The 15,703-nt window shown below is 44.8% G+C and overlaps 1 protein-coding gene across 1 annotated transcript in view; it reads right to left on the bottom strand.

The window, feature by feature from the left end:
• Positions 1-9,709: 9,709 nt before the first annotated feature.
• The window catches only part of Galnt14 (polypeptide N-acetylgalactosaminyltransferase 14), a 210,270-nt gene continuing 204,276 nt past the window's right edge, over positions 9,710-15,703 (bottom strand). Inside the window, exons 14-15 of the mRNA XM_013013786.1 lie at positions 11,564-11,683; positions 9,710-10,268 (exon numbers count right to left, since the gene is read on the bottom strand). Of these exons, the coding sequence (XP_012869240.1) occupies positions 10,110-10,268; positions 11,564-11,683 (279 nt within the window). The 3' untranslated portion in view covers positions 9,710-10,109. The remainder of the gene's footprint in view (positions 10,269-11,563; positions 11,684-15,703) is intronic.

Genomic DNA, 15,703 nt, shown 5'->3' with positions numbered 1-15,703 from the left:
GGTCATCCCTCTGGACTCTAGCCTACTGCCTGGCCATTCTGATGAGATCAGCCCTACTCAGGGAGGCCAGGCAAACTCTGCAGGTGTGGGAATTCTCCTCTGATGCTCCTACCTCCAGGCAGCTCCTGAATGCTCTGAAGGTCCTGTTGAATTTACACTGCCAGTTACCTAGGGTTGAAATTCAGAAGCACCTGGAGTCTATCCACAGGCTGAGACAGAGAGGTACTCAACAGTTTACTGAGCCATCAGAAAAGGTTAGGGGTAGTCAGAGTGAATGGTAGACTTTCTATGCTGTCCAAGGTCAAAGATCTGTTCCAGGCAAGTGATCTTGGGTCAGATGGAGAAGTAGACAAAGGATCCATTTCCCCTGGACAAGCTGGTTGGATCCACTTAGGATGGTGCAGTTTAACCACCTATGACAACCAGGCCCTGGTGACTGGAGGATGGGTACCCTTCTCTGAAGGGCTCACACACAGGTGGGGCCAGGGAGAAAGACATCCTAACAGGATACATGGGTAATGAAGATTGGGCATTCAGAGAATGCTGGGAAGACACAAAAGGACAGGATGTGGAGACACAAAGCATTCCATGAGGACAGAAGGTGTCACAGGGACACAGAGGGGATACTGAGCTTCTTGGACCTCTCCTGCTGGAGGGGGTGGGGGGCAAAAGAAGTTCTTGGAGGAGAGCTCATAGTACAACTTTCTTCTCCTTCTTCAGTCCATAAAGAGACTCTCTTATTGATATTACAGCAAGGATTAACTGGGCCTCAGAGACAGGGTTGGGGAGCAGACATGAGCGCCTCTGTGTAGAGCTAAGCCCAATTCCTTTTTCCTTGGCAACCTTACAGTGCAGCCACCTGATTTTCTGCACAGTGTTTCCCACCCCTTCTGTTTCCCCTGTACCCAAGCAAGCTCTGTCATATCAATGATATTACCAAGCACCCTGACACTTCTCCATACTTTCTTTAAAATGAGATCTGATTCTCTCCTCTGCTTGTCCTTGAAGGCAAGGACTGGTGTCCAGACTCTGGCATAGAACAGGTACCTAGTAAATATTTATCGCTGAGCGATTTACATATATATTTGGTGGGAGGGAGGCTGAACTATCGTGCGTGTTGGAGGCCCGATCACTGAGATGCAGTGCCTGCTTTGCTATTTATCACTTGGGCAACCTTGGCCAGTTATTTAACTTCTCTGAGAATCAGGTATGTCATCTGTAAAATTGTGGCATTAATACCTGCCCTGTATGAAATGCTGTTTGTGACAAATAAAATAGTGAATGCAGAGCACATATGCCTGGTTTTGGCACATCCTATTAGCTCGCTAAATGTTTTGTCCTTCCCTACCCAACAAATGGCCAATAAAGGCATAAATCTAAGGGTCAGTGTGGATATCCAGTTGCTACAGATGGAGAATGACTCAATTTTAAAAGTCAGCCTATTAGACAGCACAGGAAACTTGACCGCATTTCTAGAATTTTCTTTCTGGTGAGAATATAAGTATTTGTTATTCTGTCCTTCATGTGAACAGTGGAGCCTTCATGTTTTGGACCCACAACTGAAGGAGAGGGCTTCTTGGATTTGACTCTTACATGTGGTTCAAGTTGTATGACTTTGGGCAAGTTACTTTTCTTACTCTCAAGCCACTCCTAGAAGATAGATAAAGGGGTAAGCTGTTAGTTTATAGCCCCAGATTCCATGAAGATTCATATTTCATTGATACTTAGATCAATGCAGGTCATAAAGAAGCATATTTAGAGTAGCTATAATGCACTGCTCTCCATTTAATTTGTGTGTGTGTGTGTGTGTGTGTGTGTGTGTGTGTTACTGGTGCTTGAACTCAGGGCTTCACACGGTTACTTAACTTTTTTGACTCAAGGCTGGTACTCTATCACTTGAGCCATGGCTCCACTTTTGGCTTTTTGTTGGGTAAACAGAGGTAACAGCCTCTCAGATGTGTCTATATGGACTGGCTTGGAACTGGGATCCTCAGATCTCAGCCTTCTGAGCAGCTAGGACTAGAGACATGAGTCATTGTTGGCCAGCCCCTTTTAAGTTTTATAATTAAAATCGTATGCCTGGTTAGTAGATACACAAACAGATCTATCAAAGAAACATGGGCACAGGAAGGCATTTGTGCAGTCCGCTTGGCAGGGTCTCTGTAGCACTGAGGTTTATCTTGTCTCCACCTCCTCCCTTCTGCACACAGCCTCAAGCTCTTAGTGATTTTCAGTGTCCTCTCTGACAGTGGCGTCAGCCAGGTCTCATAAATCTTCTGCAACCTAAAACGGAATCTCATCACAAAGTCACTTGACTTTCTGCTACCTAATTTTCTGATACTCTGGCCAATATTGTAACTCCCTTGTTCTAAAACCTCCGACTGTTTATCTGAGTAAGTTGTGAATCTTTGGCAAGATGTCCAAGGCCTCCTTTCTGGCTGTACTTGATCCCCTTCCCCTTCAGGCTGAGCTGAGAATGGCCAAATTGCCAGCTCTGAGCCTTGGTGTGCACAGTTCAATAAACCTCTCTTCTGATCCTACTTATGCTTCAGGTTCACCTAATGTGGCTTCCTTCCCTCCTTTCCACCTCAGCACACTTTGTCTTATACCTTTGACCTTGACTGCCTGCGTTGCTTCCAGTCCCTCAGCCCTCTCGCCCCGGTCAGAGCATTTTGACAAATAGTAAGTGGGCCTAAGGATTTTGTCCCATGAAATGCTTAGATCCCACACCTAGCCAAGTGACTCCTTCTAGGAAACAAAAATGGAAGATTGGGGGACAGTGGGCACTGGTCCCCAAGCTAAAGGCAGTGTTGAGGCATTTCAGGGCAGCTCCACGGTGGAGATGGTGCCAGTTCAGGGCTGTGGAGGAACGAAGAGAGGAAGGATTCAGACAGAAGAGCTACACTCATGTGCTAGAGAGGAAGTTTCTAACAAAGTGTGGAAAGCAGAGCTGGGAGTGTCTGGGTGTGGGGTGAAGCCTGACCTCTGCTGAGAAGAGGGATCCTCTTGGGGTACTGCTCCAGAAGGTACTTAACTCTGCCATTCCATGGAGCACTTTCCTCTTCTCCTGTGACACCTGTGCCCTGAACAGTGTCACCTCCCTATAACCCATATCCCCATGGTGGGGGGGGGGGATAAAGGGCATGGAAACAGAAAATGGAGAGACAGCAGAGGTGCATGTTAAGAAAACTATGAGGTTTCATACTTTTCTCGCTGATCCTCACTTCCTTCTCTGCTTTGTTATTGCCTGGGTCTGAGCCAGGAGAGTTTCTAACCCCAGTCTGACCTTTAAGGGACCTATATGACTGAGGGGTACAAGGGACTGTTTCTATATAGCCAGATCTTGAATGTTGAAATCCTAGCCCTCAGTATAACATTGTTAGGGTGGGGCTTTGAGCTTCATTAGATTATGAGGATATAGCCCAAATGAGTAGGATCGGTGCCCTTCTAAAAATGACCCAAAAGAAATCTCTTACCCTTTTTTCTGTCAAGTGAGGGCATAAGAGGTTGCTGTCTATGAACCAGAAAGTGTGCCCTCATCAGACACCAGATCTGCTGGTGCCTTGATCATGGATATGCCAATCTTGAAAGTGATAAAAAATGTGTGAGCTAGGTGCTGATGGCTCATGCTTGTAATCCTTCAATCTCACAATAACATTATCAGACAAGTATGAGTTTTGGTTCTTTACTGAGGAGATAATTGAACTCAAGAGAGATTAAGTATATATCCCTAGTTACACAGCTAAGACCCAGAGGAGCTAGGATCAGAACCTGCATTATCTTAAAGCAGAGGGACCACCTCCTGCACTTTGGAGAAGATGCTAAAGCAAAGGAGAAATGAGGCCCCAAGCACCTTTGCTTTGAGTTCTGGGAGGGAGAGAAATGGATGCCACCCTGGGGGAGGGATGGATGGGCTGGCAGCAGAGGAGGCATCTTAGTGGGGAGAAGGGGAGTTGGGCAGCCTTGGATGAGGAGTTAGGAGGAGTTAGGAGGGTACCCATTTCAAATGGTCCCACACCCCTCCACTGACACAAGAAGGATGCTATTTTCAATAAAGTCAGGGAGGAATCTGGAATCTGGGGGAAGAAAGGAGTTGTCCTTTTGCTGAGGGTCAGGCCTGGGGCAACTCAGTGGCTGCAGGACAAGCCCACGGCGGAGAATAGAAGGCCCAGAAGAGCGCTGTCATCTGCCCACATCTGTACACCTCAGTGCAATTAATGAGAACAGGTTTTGGTAAAAGCTTTGTCCCTCTGTTGACTGCTATTTAGCCTCTGGCTGTCAGATCACTCTGAACGCACCCTGCAGGATGGATGAAGGCAAGACAAGCTTTGTTTCCCCTATCCAGGGATGGGCAAAATCCTATTAATGATATGGTTTTGTCTTCAGTTAGAAGGAAGGTGTCCCCTCCACTCCCCCCCCCCCCCGCATAGCAGTTCTCGACCCCAGCACTGTGGTTAGCTCAGGTCACAATGTGCTTCTGGAGACTGCGATTTCTGGAAACACAAGGTAGCAGGATATTTTCAGAGATGCCCATGGCTCCTCGCTGAGTCTGGACAGTGAGTTATTGCAGTCTCTTATCTTCAGTCGCAGGTGCAGCCATCCTGGGCTGCTTTCTCCTGCAGTGTGAAGCCAGGTAATATTTACTGGCTCAGGTGAGTAAAAGGATCCAGCCCTGTCATCGAACCAAGGATGCATCTCTCACCAGCGCTTTATTCTTTCCTTCTTTCTTTCTTCATTATGTTTGTAATTTTGTTTTATTATTTCCCATTGGAAAGCTGCAAAATGAAAATGATGCAATCTACTGCTGTGAAATAATGTCGTGCTCGAGTCCTTTTCCAATAAGCCCCGAGGTTTGCACTGTGACGGCTTCATTAAATTAGTCGGCTCCATGGCAAATGGAAAAGTGCTCGGAGCTTCAGAGTTGGCTAATCCGAGTTGGGCTGCCAAGGACCATAGCCCATGGCAGAGTGCAGACACTTGTCTCTGTGTGACAAGGGTGAGCAGGCTCCCACCTGCCACCTGGGACTTCTGCACAGCTGACAAACCCCTCCTGTATCCTTCCTTCCTTCCCTGTACTTCTTCCATACCGGGTGCTGTCTCAGGTGCTGAAAGCATAGGTAGCAGGAACAGAACAGGAGCTTAGATCAGGAGTGGGGGAAGCAATGCACTTCACTGTGGCTCACCCAGGTGCACCACAGGCTCAAGGTAAGTGTGCCTTTGGCATCCAGAAATGATTCAGTTGGCTGTGCCAGAGACGCTCATACATGAAAGCCAAAGGTTCCCACCCACTCTTCTATCACCATTCCGAGTATGATGAGCATATATTCTCTCTCTCTGTCTCTCTCTCTCTCTGGTCAGACTCTCTTGCAGTATTAAAGATTTCCATTACTGATAGTTCTTTCCAGTTAGCATTTTCAGTATTAAACTATGTCATTATGAAGTTAAATATGCATGATCTCTAAATCTATGTGTATTATAACAAGATTTTATTGTTATAAATTTGTCTTCTTGGTCTTCCATTTCTGCCTTGGTTGTCTTTTTAAAACTCTAACGTCTGATAACTAGCCAGAAGGTAATTAGGACGTGGTACTAAAGAATCACAGGCTCATTCTCTCACTCATTCACAGAAATTTATTGAGTGTCTACAATAAGATATGGTCCTCCAGCCAGTGGGTAAGACAGGGCTGACAGCTAATTACAGCACTAAGGAATTCTGAGCCAACACAGGAAGCTCCCTCCCACCCGCACACATATAAATATTGGATAAGACAATTTGAAATCACAGCTGCATTTGAATGGAAGGAAGAGATTCCAGATTCCAAAAACAAGAGGATATTTAAAGTGAGAGTGCTGAGTGAGAGCTGGAGGGGAATCAAAGGAGAAACGTCAGCAAGACTGGGGATTCACAAATTAGCAGGAGCAAATAGACCCACAGCCTCATGGGTAGGTAGCAGGGGCTGGAAATGAGAACTTCCATGTTACTTGGTGCCTGGAAGGGCTGAACAAGCCCTACCTACTAACTGAGGGAATGACAATGGCATGGAAGCAGGACTAAAATTGGGGGCGGAAAAAAAACAAAACAATCCAAGCTTGTGCCAAGCCTGGAAGCCAGGTCCAAATTCTCATCTCTCACAGTGTGAAAACCACCGACAGAGAAATCAATGCCCAAATTGGCCTGAAATCAAAGCAATCCAGCAGGATCCTAGCAGAGGCAAGCAGAGGCAAGCGCAAGCCTCCCCTGAGGCTTGCCTCCTCAACCAGACTACTCATGATGCCCAGAGGAAAAAAAAACTCCCACTGATGAGCTCATGATGCGGGGTAGGGAGGGTTTACAAAGCACAAATGGAAACCAACTGCCAGGAGAGTACGTTTCATATTTACCATGGCACCAGGATCTATCACCTTTGTGTATAGACCAGATTTATCAAAACAAAAACAAAACAATGACTCACCCTCAATCCTTAACTATCCCTATTCCCTCAACAACCTCCTGGCCCTAGTTCTAATCTAAACACAACAGCACTAGAAGTCCTTGCTTCTCTTCTCAGTTAATGAGTGTATAGTCAGTCACTCAGAGACCATGGGGGATGGGTTCTTGAACTTTCCTGTAGATCTGTAACTACTCTAGTCCCTTACATACAGGTCTGTAGTATTTGTATATAACATAGGCATATTCTACTATGTACTTTAGATCACCTCTAGATTACTTAAAATAACTAGTATAAAGCAAATGCTATATAAGTAGTTTTAATACTATATTGTTTAGGAGATAATGACTAGGAAAAAAAGCTTATGTATGTTCTGCATGTGTGCATTTCTTTTTGTATATGTTCAATCCACTGTTGGTTGAATTTGCAGATATATAACCTATGGCTAGGGAGGGCTGGCCACACACACACACACACACACACACACACACACACTCAAGTATAGCATGTGTAAATTCCTTCTCATGTAATTTGCATTCAGAAAGATGTTCACATTGTTCCCACTATTCAGATATGATCCTGCGTGGTAAGATGGCTCTAGGAGAGTGAATCTCCCAACATAATTTAGGGCCTAAATCTTATGGGCTTTTAAGATCTTCCAATTAGAGGTGTTTTTTTTTCCACTGGTTGTTGTCATTTGACACACTTTCATTTTTACTCACAGTTATACGTGACCTACTAAAGTGAGCCATCCCAGGCTATCAGCATCTGATATGCAAACTCAGATCATCAGAGAAGAGCACGGACTCTAATTAACCTGTCCAAATGCCTAACCTGACACCACATTTACTCCACTGTGTACACACAGGCCAGAGGTCTCCCTAAGAATTGATGAAAGTCGGAAACTCCTGCTATGCTGTTAAATCATAGTGCACTCTCTTTCACTACATCATCCTGAAGATGGTGGACAGCATGCATCACTACATCTACATAGATGTAGTGATTCCTATTTGCATCCTCAACTTTTAGCTTCCATTTCACAGGAAGGAGGTCTTAAGATGCATACTTTGCACACAGCTCTCTGAGAGCCAGTGTATCTCCTCTTGCAGGTTTCTCTCCACACCCTTCAATGGATGGGTTTCTTCACTGTCATCTCCAATGTCTTCTGGTAAAGGGGATGTCAGTGAGAGCTGAGCCTTTGCTCTTCTGCCACATGCAATGCAGTGGGATAGAAACATTTGTCCCACTGGGGCAGAGCCTTCCATTCTCCCCTGCCCCCTATCCTCTTTGGTGTCTGAGATTCAGATACCCACCAGAATGTGGTAACTTTATGGGGGCAGTAATATATAAGTAAAGTCAACTTCATCTTAGACAAAGTATGGTTTTTGTCAATAATCTATTCATTAAAGCAGCCTACTATGAATTTTTTTTGTCTAGCCCAGGTCTTTGGATTGCGAAAGACAAGAGATACCTTTTAAGCCACCAGTGAACTAAAATCTGGCATAAATACAGAGGTGAGAAGTAGTCAGAAGGCAACTCCGAGTTCTGTTTTTATTATTCTAGTGTGGTACCTGCTTCATCATCCCTGTAAGCTGCTTTGACCCCTGTGAACACATACCTTGAGGAACTTCAGCAATTCTTCTGTGGTTGGTTTCATCTTCATGGCCTCCTCTTCATTTCCCAGCATGAAGTAGCCTCAAGAAAGATGCCTATTCCTAACTAGACAAGGGGATAGAAGTATTGCATAAGCAAACACAGCCACCAGAGGAGATTCTGGATCTGTGTATAACCCTTTACTTTCCAAGTCTATAATGGAAATACAGCAATGGGTTTTATAATGACCTTGAACAACCTCGTATCACTGAAAGCCTTTCTGCTCAGGATCTGATACTCAGGATTCTAATGGCCCCCCATGATTACTACTCTGGTCTTTACTGTCCTGAGTGATCTTTTCCCCCTTGAACACAGGTTGTACCTGGTGATTGCTTCTGTAGAATAGCATGTGGCAAACACATTATGAGATGTCTTGTGGGATTCAGACATAAGAGACCATGACTCCCATCTTGCTGATACTCTTGTCTCCCTTGGCTTTCTTGCTAGGGAGAAGTAAGCCGCTATGCTGGGGAGGCCCACAGGGTAAGAGCTGAGGATAGCCTCTGGCCGACAGCCTATGAGAGGCCAAGTCCTGCCAACAAATACTGAGAGAGCCTGGAACAGACTTGGCCCCAGTGAAGCTGACTGCAGACTCAGCTAGTTCTTCAATCACAGCTGAGTCTGGACCCCTGACCCACAAAAACTGAGACAATAAATGTATGTTGCTTTAAGCTGCTAAATTTGGGGGGTAACTTTTTATGCAGCAATAGATACAAAAACAGCTACTAAACATATAGCAGAACAGAGTATGGGCATCTTGTAGAAACATTTTAAACAATATGACTTATTCCTTCTCCTAAGTCCTAGTTAATAAGAATGAGCTACCACCACCACTTTCCAGAGCATAGCGGTACATTGGAGAATCTTTGGAATAAGTAACTCCTATGCTAATGGAAGACCATATGGCACCCATGTTGCCACAGCTCTATGATTGTATTAATCATGGAGGAAACCAGAATTAACCAAGGAGACTGGATCTCATGCCAACTCTACCAAATCAGAATTTTCACAGGAAACTTAGAGCCTCTTGAATGAGACAAATGTGTATCAGTGAACAATACAAATCTGGTTCCACTCAACCAGGTGACCAGGTGACCATGTGACATAACAGCAGGTTATGGGCCAAAGAAGAGACATATCTTTTTAAAGACAGGGCTGTGATGTGGCTGAATTGGCAGAGTACTTGCTTAGCAAATGTAAGGCCCTGAGCTCAGTTCAATCTAATATATATATATATATATATATATATATATATATATATACACACACACACACACATACATACATACATACATATAGATATGTATAGATAGACATATAGATATATGTATAGATATACATATAGATATATATATACGATAGATATACATATAGATATATCTATAGATATATATCTATAGATATATATGTGTGTGTATAGATATACATATATGTGTATATAAAGATGCATATCTATTAATATATGTATGTGCATATTTATGTGTATATTTATATATCACATAACTAGTTGTTGGCAACTTAGGAGCACAGGTCTCCCTCTCCTTATGCTCTGTCCTGCCCACATTCAACGGAGAATTGAGCTTCTCTCTGAGCCAACATAAGAAGACACAGCATGAGGTACCCAAAGACAACTTCTAAGGTTAACTTTATTTGTCCTGAAAGCCACTTCTATTCAGTCATCTCTCAATTTTAGTCCCAACCTGATGACAAAGGATTCCTTTTCTATCTGGCCTTCTCTTGAAGAAATGGAACAATAAACACTTCCCATTGGATCTTTGTCTCTAGGGACCGATTAGGGCAAGACATGGCCAGGACTGGAACTTCACAACAATGCAAAAAATGTGGGTTTCTCGCTCAGTCCCACTGGCTGGTGATCTGTTCTTCCATCTTCCCTGAGGCAGCCACTCCTATCCTGGAAGGGGAGGGGGCTTTGTTCCACCTCCAGTCCAAGGTGTCTGGTGCAGTCCTAAGCTGTGCACAGCCGGTTTTTCCAGTCCGTTTTGGTCTGGGGAAGCACCACCCCCATGCTCATGAGCTCACGACGTCCCAGTGCTGGCTCATGAGTGAAGACTCACAAGGGTTGACAACAACTTCCCTGCCATCCTCAGTGCTGTCACCAAACATATCTGTGTCCAGGCAGAGGTGGGATGCTATATGCTCAATCCGGGCGCCGGTTCTGATCCATTGCTGAGGAAATAAAGAGGAGAGAGGAGGAACGAGAGGTATCTCTGGGTGAGGTCCCAAATCCTACTGGTAATTTAAGTTGCTCTAGCAGCCTTTGGGCTATAGTACATATCAAGGGTCAGCCAAAGATTTGATTCCTTGGTCTCATAGAGAAATACTGTCCCTGATTGTTCTGCTAGGTGGTTTTTTTTTTAAATTTTGTTAAAATCTACAAAGGGTATACAAAGAGTTTACACTTTACCATGTCTTCCTCCTACCTACCTTTCCTCACTAGTCATATCATTTCCTTTTTCCCATATATACATTGAGTATTATGACTATTCATCTACCCTTCCCTTTTCCATTCATCAGCTCTCTTACCTCCAACCCCCCACCAATTCAAAGGATGTTTCGGTTTCCTGATATTCACTTTGTTATATTGTCTGTTAATTGTCAAAAGATTTACACCAAGAAGTTTGGATATTTTTATAAGCTGAATTTTAAAAAGCTAAAATAATATCAGATATCAGTAGGCAGGTTTTCTCATACTAGGCCATATGATATGAAGGGAATCTGTCATGGGGCACTAAAGGAACAATCTAATTCCCATGTCTTCTAGTTTATGAAGTAGGGAAGGGTCAGCAATGGGGACAGGAGGGCAGGGATTTCTTCAAATCACTCACAAGCCTCATGCACTGTTGCCTAGATTTTCCCTCACATAACCAGGAAAGAGGGATGGACAAGTATTGGGGGCTACTCCTGATTGGGTACTGAGTGCTATACTTCATAGAAACCATCACTGTCAATTGCTCTACACAGCTACTCAGGAGTATCACTAACTCCACAGAAGAAAAGGTTCACACAGCTAGGGAGCTATAAACATACTGTATCTCAGTCTCTCACATCAGTAGCATATAGGCAGGAAACCAAGTGCTGGTAGAGTACCTGGGCACAGGACGCAGCTAGAATACTATGAATGTTTTTGGTGGTGGTGGGGGGGACAAATTGCAAAGCCCAGAAGGCAAAGAGTTGAATCTCATTCACCTCTGTGGCCCTGAAATGCTTGTGTGGAATTTCAGGTGGGAAATGGAGCTGTGACAGAAGCAGATAGGTCAACTGATATGGCCAGTTGAGATCTAAAAGCTTTCATGTGCCAGCTGACCAATACAGTCACCATGACCACTGCTGCCTCCTATCTAGGATAGCTTCTTATTAACCCTTCCTTTTCCAACAAACTCTCTTTGCCTGTCTGTGAGATGTAGATTTGCCAATCATAGTATGGAAAGCATCCGTATCTCTGGAATCTGTTGGGTACTCACCTGTCTGTCATCTCCATTCTTGCACTGAGTGAGAACCACTGGGGCGCCAGGAAAGAGAGTGACAACTGACAGACACAGCTCCTCCTGGATGATCTGCTGGGTATACGTGAAAGCCCATACCTGGGGGACCAGGAAGGTTAACTCAGGAGCAAGGAAGACACTATGCATGGGATACCACAATGTCCATGTGAGATCATCAGTACAGCCTGGTAAGAAGCTCCAGGAGTCTCAGTAGGTACAGATTATCAACAAGGTCACCTTAAAAATGCTACTCCAAGGCCAGACCAAGAGGTCACACCCTCCAATGGAAATCTGTCCTCACACCCCTTGAGGGAGATTACACCTGGGTCATGCAGAAAGTCACTGGAAAGCACTGAATAATTCAGAACTCTGGACAGCAGTTTGTAACAACATCCCCTCCTCTCCCCCTGCCTCCGCCTCACACAGAGCTGTGTGTTTGGCAGTGTCTGTCTTAAGGGGTGACTGTTCTCACATGTGCGAAGCAGCCCCCCTGGCAGTCCTCTCCCCCAGCTGCCTTTAGAATATCACCCTTTTTTGGAAGGGAGTACAAGCCCGTGTCTTAAGACCATGAGGGTTATGATAAGAAGCAGACTGAGTAATAGAATAAGGAAGCACTCCTACTGAGTGGATGGAAGAAGAGCTGGAGAAAATGAAGTAAATTATAAGAGAAATGAAGTTATTTTAAGAGGACACCACACAGTCACACACATACACATACATCATACACCTACATACCTTGGTATGCCAGTATAGTAGGTAACTTAGCCCCTGAACTTCTGGAGGACAAGAAGCTGAGAACACAGACAGACAAGAAAAAATTCTGACAACATAAGGAGCTAGGCACTCTGAGAGTCCATTATCTGGAGTGGATCTCACTTATTTCTTTCAAAGTGCCAGAGACCACAGAGTGACCACGCTTAGGAAGCCTGAGTACTCCCCAGGTGTCAAGCCAGGAGACAGCAAATGCTGGCACCAAGACTGTCTAACTGTGAACCACAGAGGTTGTAACACAAGGTAATGCCTGCCATTTGCCCTCATCATGGAGGAAAAGATGATTCCTGAATTGGATCCCTTCCAGACCAATGAAAACTATAAAGAGAGCTCTGTCTTGACAAGAACTAGATTTCTTCTCTATTGTATCCCTGTGGACTAGCTGACCTCAGCCTCTGGGCCAGGTTACTTCTCTTTATCTCATGAATAGAAATAGGACCCTTGGTAGAGAGCTTTTGCCAGAGGACCACCTGTTCCTAAAGCTGACATGGTATTCATTTACCTCTTACTCTTCACCTTCATTACTTGTTTCCTGGCTCAGGTCTTACCCTGACCTCCATGGTCTGCTTATGTCTACTGGCTTTCTGAGACCTGGATTCTTCCTTCTCCTCTCATGTAGGCTCAGGTCTCTGTGTTGTACTAACCATATGACTAGCTTCCCCTTGAGTTGATCTCCACTTGCTAGATGATAACCACTGCCTCTCTGATCTGGAAATGTCCTCTACCTTCTCATCCATGCATAGGGTCACCAGCAAACATGGGAGCCACAGTCCCTTAGAGATGGCTCCTGCCTGAGAATTCCCTGTCCCTTTACAACTTATCTGAATTAGAAAGTTCTCCTGGCAGAGTAGATAGATTACAGATGGCACAAGGCTGGAGCTGACGAACCATCAAGTAGCAGAAATCTTCATCTTGCTGATCACAGATAGTCGCAGACTGTGGACAGTCCAGAAACCAAGGGATAGGCATGAGTACCCCAAGACATCTTCACTCCTTCTGATGGTGTAACGGTGGGAAGGTAGCCCCTTCCCCACCATCAGAGAAGAACTCCATATTTGATACTAACAAGGCTATCAGAGCTGATAATTCTTGTGGCCAGATGATGGGTCATATATGAGAGTTGTTTACACTAGTCCATCTACATCTACATCCATCTATGTTTGAACTTTTCTGTAATATAAAGTCATAAAGTAGATTCCTTGGGATACATCAAGAAGTTTTTCCCTGGACCTGTGAATACCATCATTATATACATGCTATTTCTCTCCTTCAGGCAAGCTGAAGGGGGAAAGAATGTAGGGGTGGTGAATGGTGCTGACACAGCAGTTTTGTGTCAGACACCGTTCTGAGAGCTTGCCACTAACTGACTGGCTTGATCTTCATAAGATCTTATTAAGGAAGCATTCCTATTATTCCCACTTTACAGATGACATCCAAGGCTCACTGAGGTTATTCAAGATCATATGCTAGTAAACGCCCCCCCCCCATACCAGCTTTCTCTAAGAGGTCTGACATTGTTGATGCTAGCCAAGTCCTGGCTAGAGCTAGAGTTTGTTTAGGTAAGTTTAGTCCTGGGAGAAGGCACATGTCCTTGAGTTTCCTCTTCAAGTTTATAAATATTAAAACCACACATCAACTCTACTTTGACATGAAACATCTAGAAGAGGCTCTCCCCTGTGATCAGTTTCTAATAACAACTCCTATGAAAGACAAAGGTGGTAACATCCCCCCACACCCCGTGTCAGCAGCTGACAAGGGAAGGCCAGAGGGTGAGTAGTCCCATACCTAACACTTAGGGGAAGGGTGGCAAGAGGTTGAAAGCAAGCCAGTGTGCCTCAGACTTCAACCCAAGCAACAAGGGCACACCCAGCACTGATTTCCTGCCTGTGTCTTCTCCATCTCCTCACCCCAGCCTTCATATGAGTGTATGGTCACTCTTCTCTAAATGGTCTCCTTTGGGCCTAAGGGTATGTATTAGTATCACAATCCATCTAAAAGGTTAAATCCAGGCATGAGATCTATGCAAATCCTGAAATCAGGCAAGACTATTGGTTGGGGGATCCTAGAGTATTAGGTATGTGAAATGTGATCTCAAGGATAGAATCTTACATTTAAGCCTAAAATATTCCTTGGCCTGTAGGGAAAAGAGAGATGGACAAGTCCAAGCTCAAGAACAGAGCTACCAGGAAGCCATTTGTTCAGGCCCACAGAACAACTGGTCTCAAAGTTAGCTTTCTATCACCCTTTGAAAATAAGGCCAGTCAGTCATGGGGACAGATGAAGCTGATCCTCCATTCCACTACCTGCTCTACATCCCACGGGGAAGCAGGAATTAACATTTAAAAATAAATCCTGTCATTATCTTAAGACAACCACGATACAACAGCATTGCATTTTTTTGTTAAAAGTATTAACGGATTAAACACAGACATTTAAAATGTAACCAGTTTCTGAAAGCCGATCTGGCATTTCTTTTTTAATATCTTAGGGGGTCCAGAAGTACTCAGGATAAATTCTCTTGACATCTGAGACCCCCCCTCATCCAGAAATACCCTTGGAAGGGGTGGAATAGCTGGATGGCATACCCGTGGGTTGGAGTCTGAGGAAGCCACTCCAAAGACCCCCCAACAGGAGCCTGCCATGAGATCCCATACACAAGAATTCTCAACAGCTGGTTCTTTCCTGGTGTTGCAATTATTTGTCCTCAGAGTCTCCCAGCAGAGGGCTGACCTCTAGCCACATCTGCAACAGGGGAGGAGAGAAGAGAGGAAATTAAAAAAAAAAAAGACTGGAGCAGCAAAGAGAGCTGCTCCAAGTCCCATTCTGCTGTCAGGCTTCTCAGAGGCTGGTGATGAATGGGTTTATTAAACAAATCCTGAGTCAGATATGGTCTGGAGGCAGGCAGCAGAGTTGCTCAAGCAGGTCTGGCCTGGCTTGGTAAATACTGGGCCCTCTATTGATGGCTCCATTTGCAAAAATACTGCCCATGATTGATGTCCCCCCCCCACACACACGAGTTTTCTCCAGGAAGATAACCCAGAGGCCAATCTGGTGACTGCTGTTATGTACCTTTGCCCCCTTGAGGACAGTCCAGCCAGAGGACAAGGAGGAAAATGCACTCATGGCCCTCCAAGAGTAAAATATTGACCCCTATACTCAGAAATGAGCATTGCTGGAGTAGGGAGTGGCCTGGCAAATGTGGGCAGTGAGTTTCTTTCTCCAGCAAATGATCCTGTGGCTATAGCTGTGAAAACTGAAAAGGGCCAGGGTACCCAGCCTGGAACTCATAATGTACTGGATGGAGAGTCCAGTGAGGAGAGGTGGGGGTGAGAAGCCCAGGCAGAGGGG

The sequence above is a fragment of the Dipodomys ordii genome, unplaced genomic scaffold, assembly GCF_000151885.1.
Source record: "Dipodomys ordii isolate 6190 unplaced genomic scaffold, Dord_2.0 Scaffold20, whole genome shotgun sequence".
NCBI classification, from domain to species: Eukaryota; Metazoa; Chordata; class Mammalia; order Rodentia; family Heteromyidae; genus Dipodomys; species Dipodomys ordii.
Note: the sequence above shows the minus strand (reverse complement) of the source record. Positions and strands in the feature narration are given on the sequence as shown.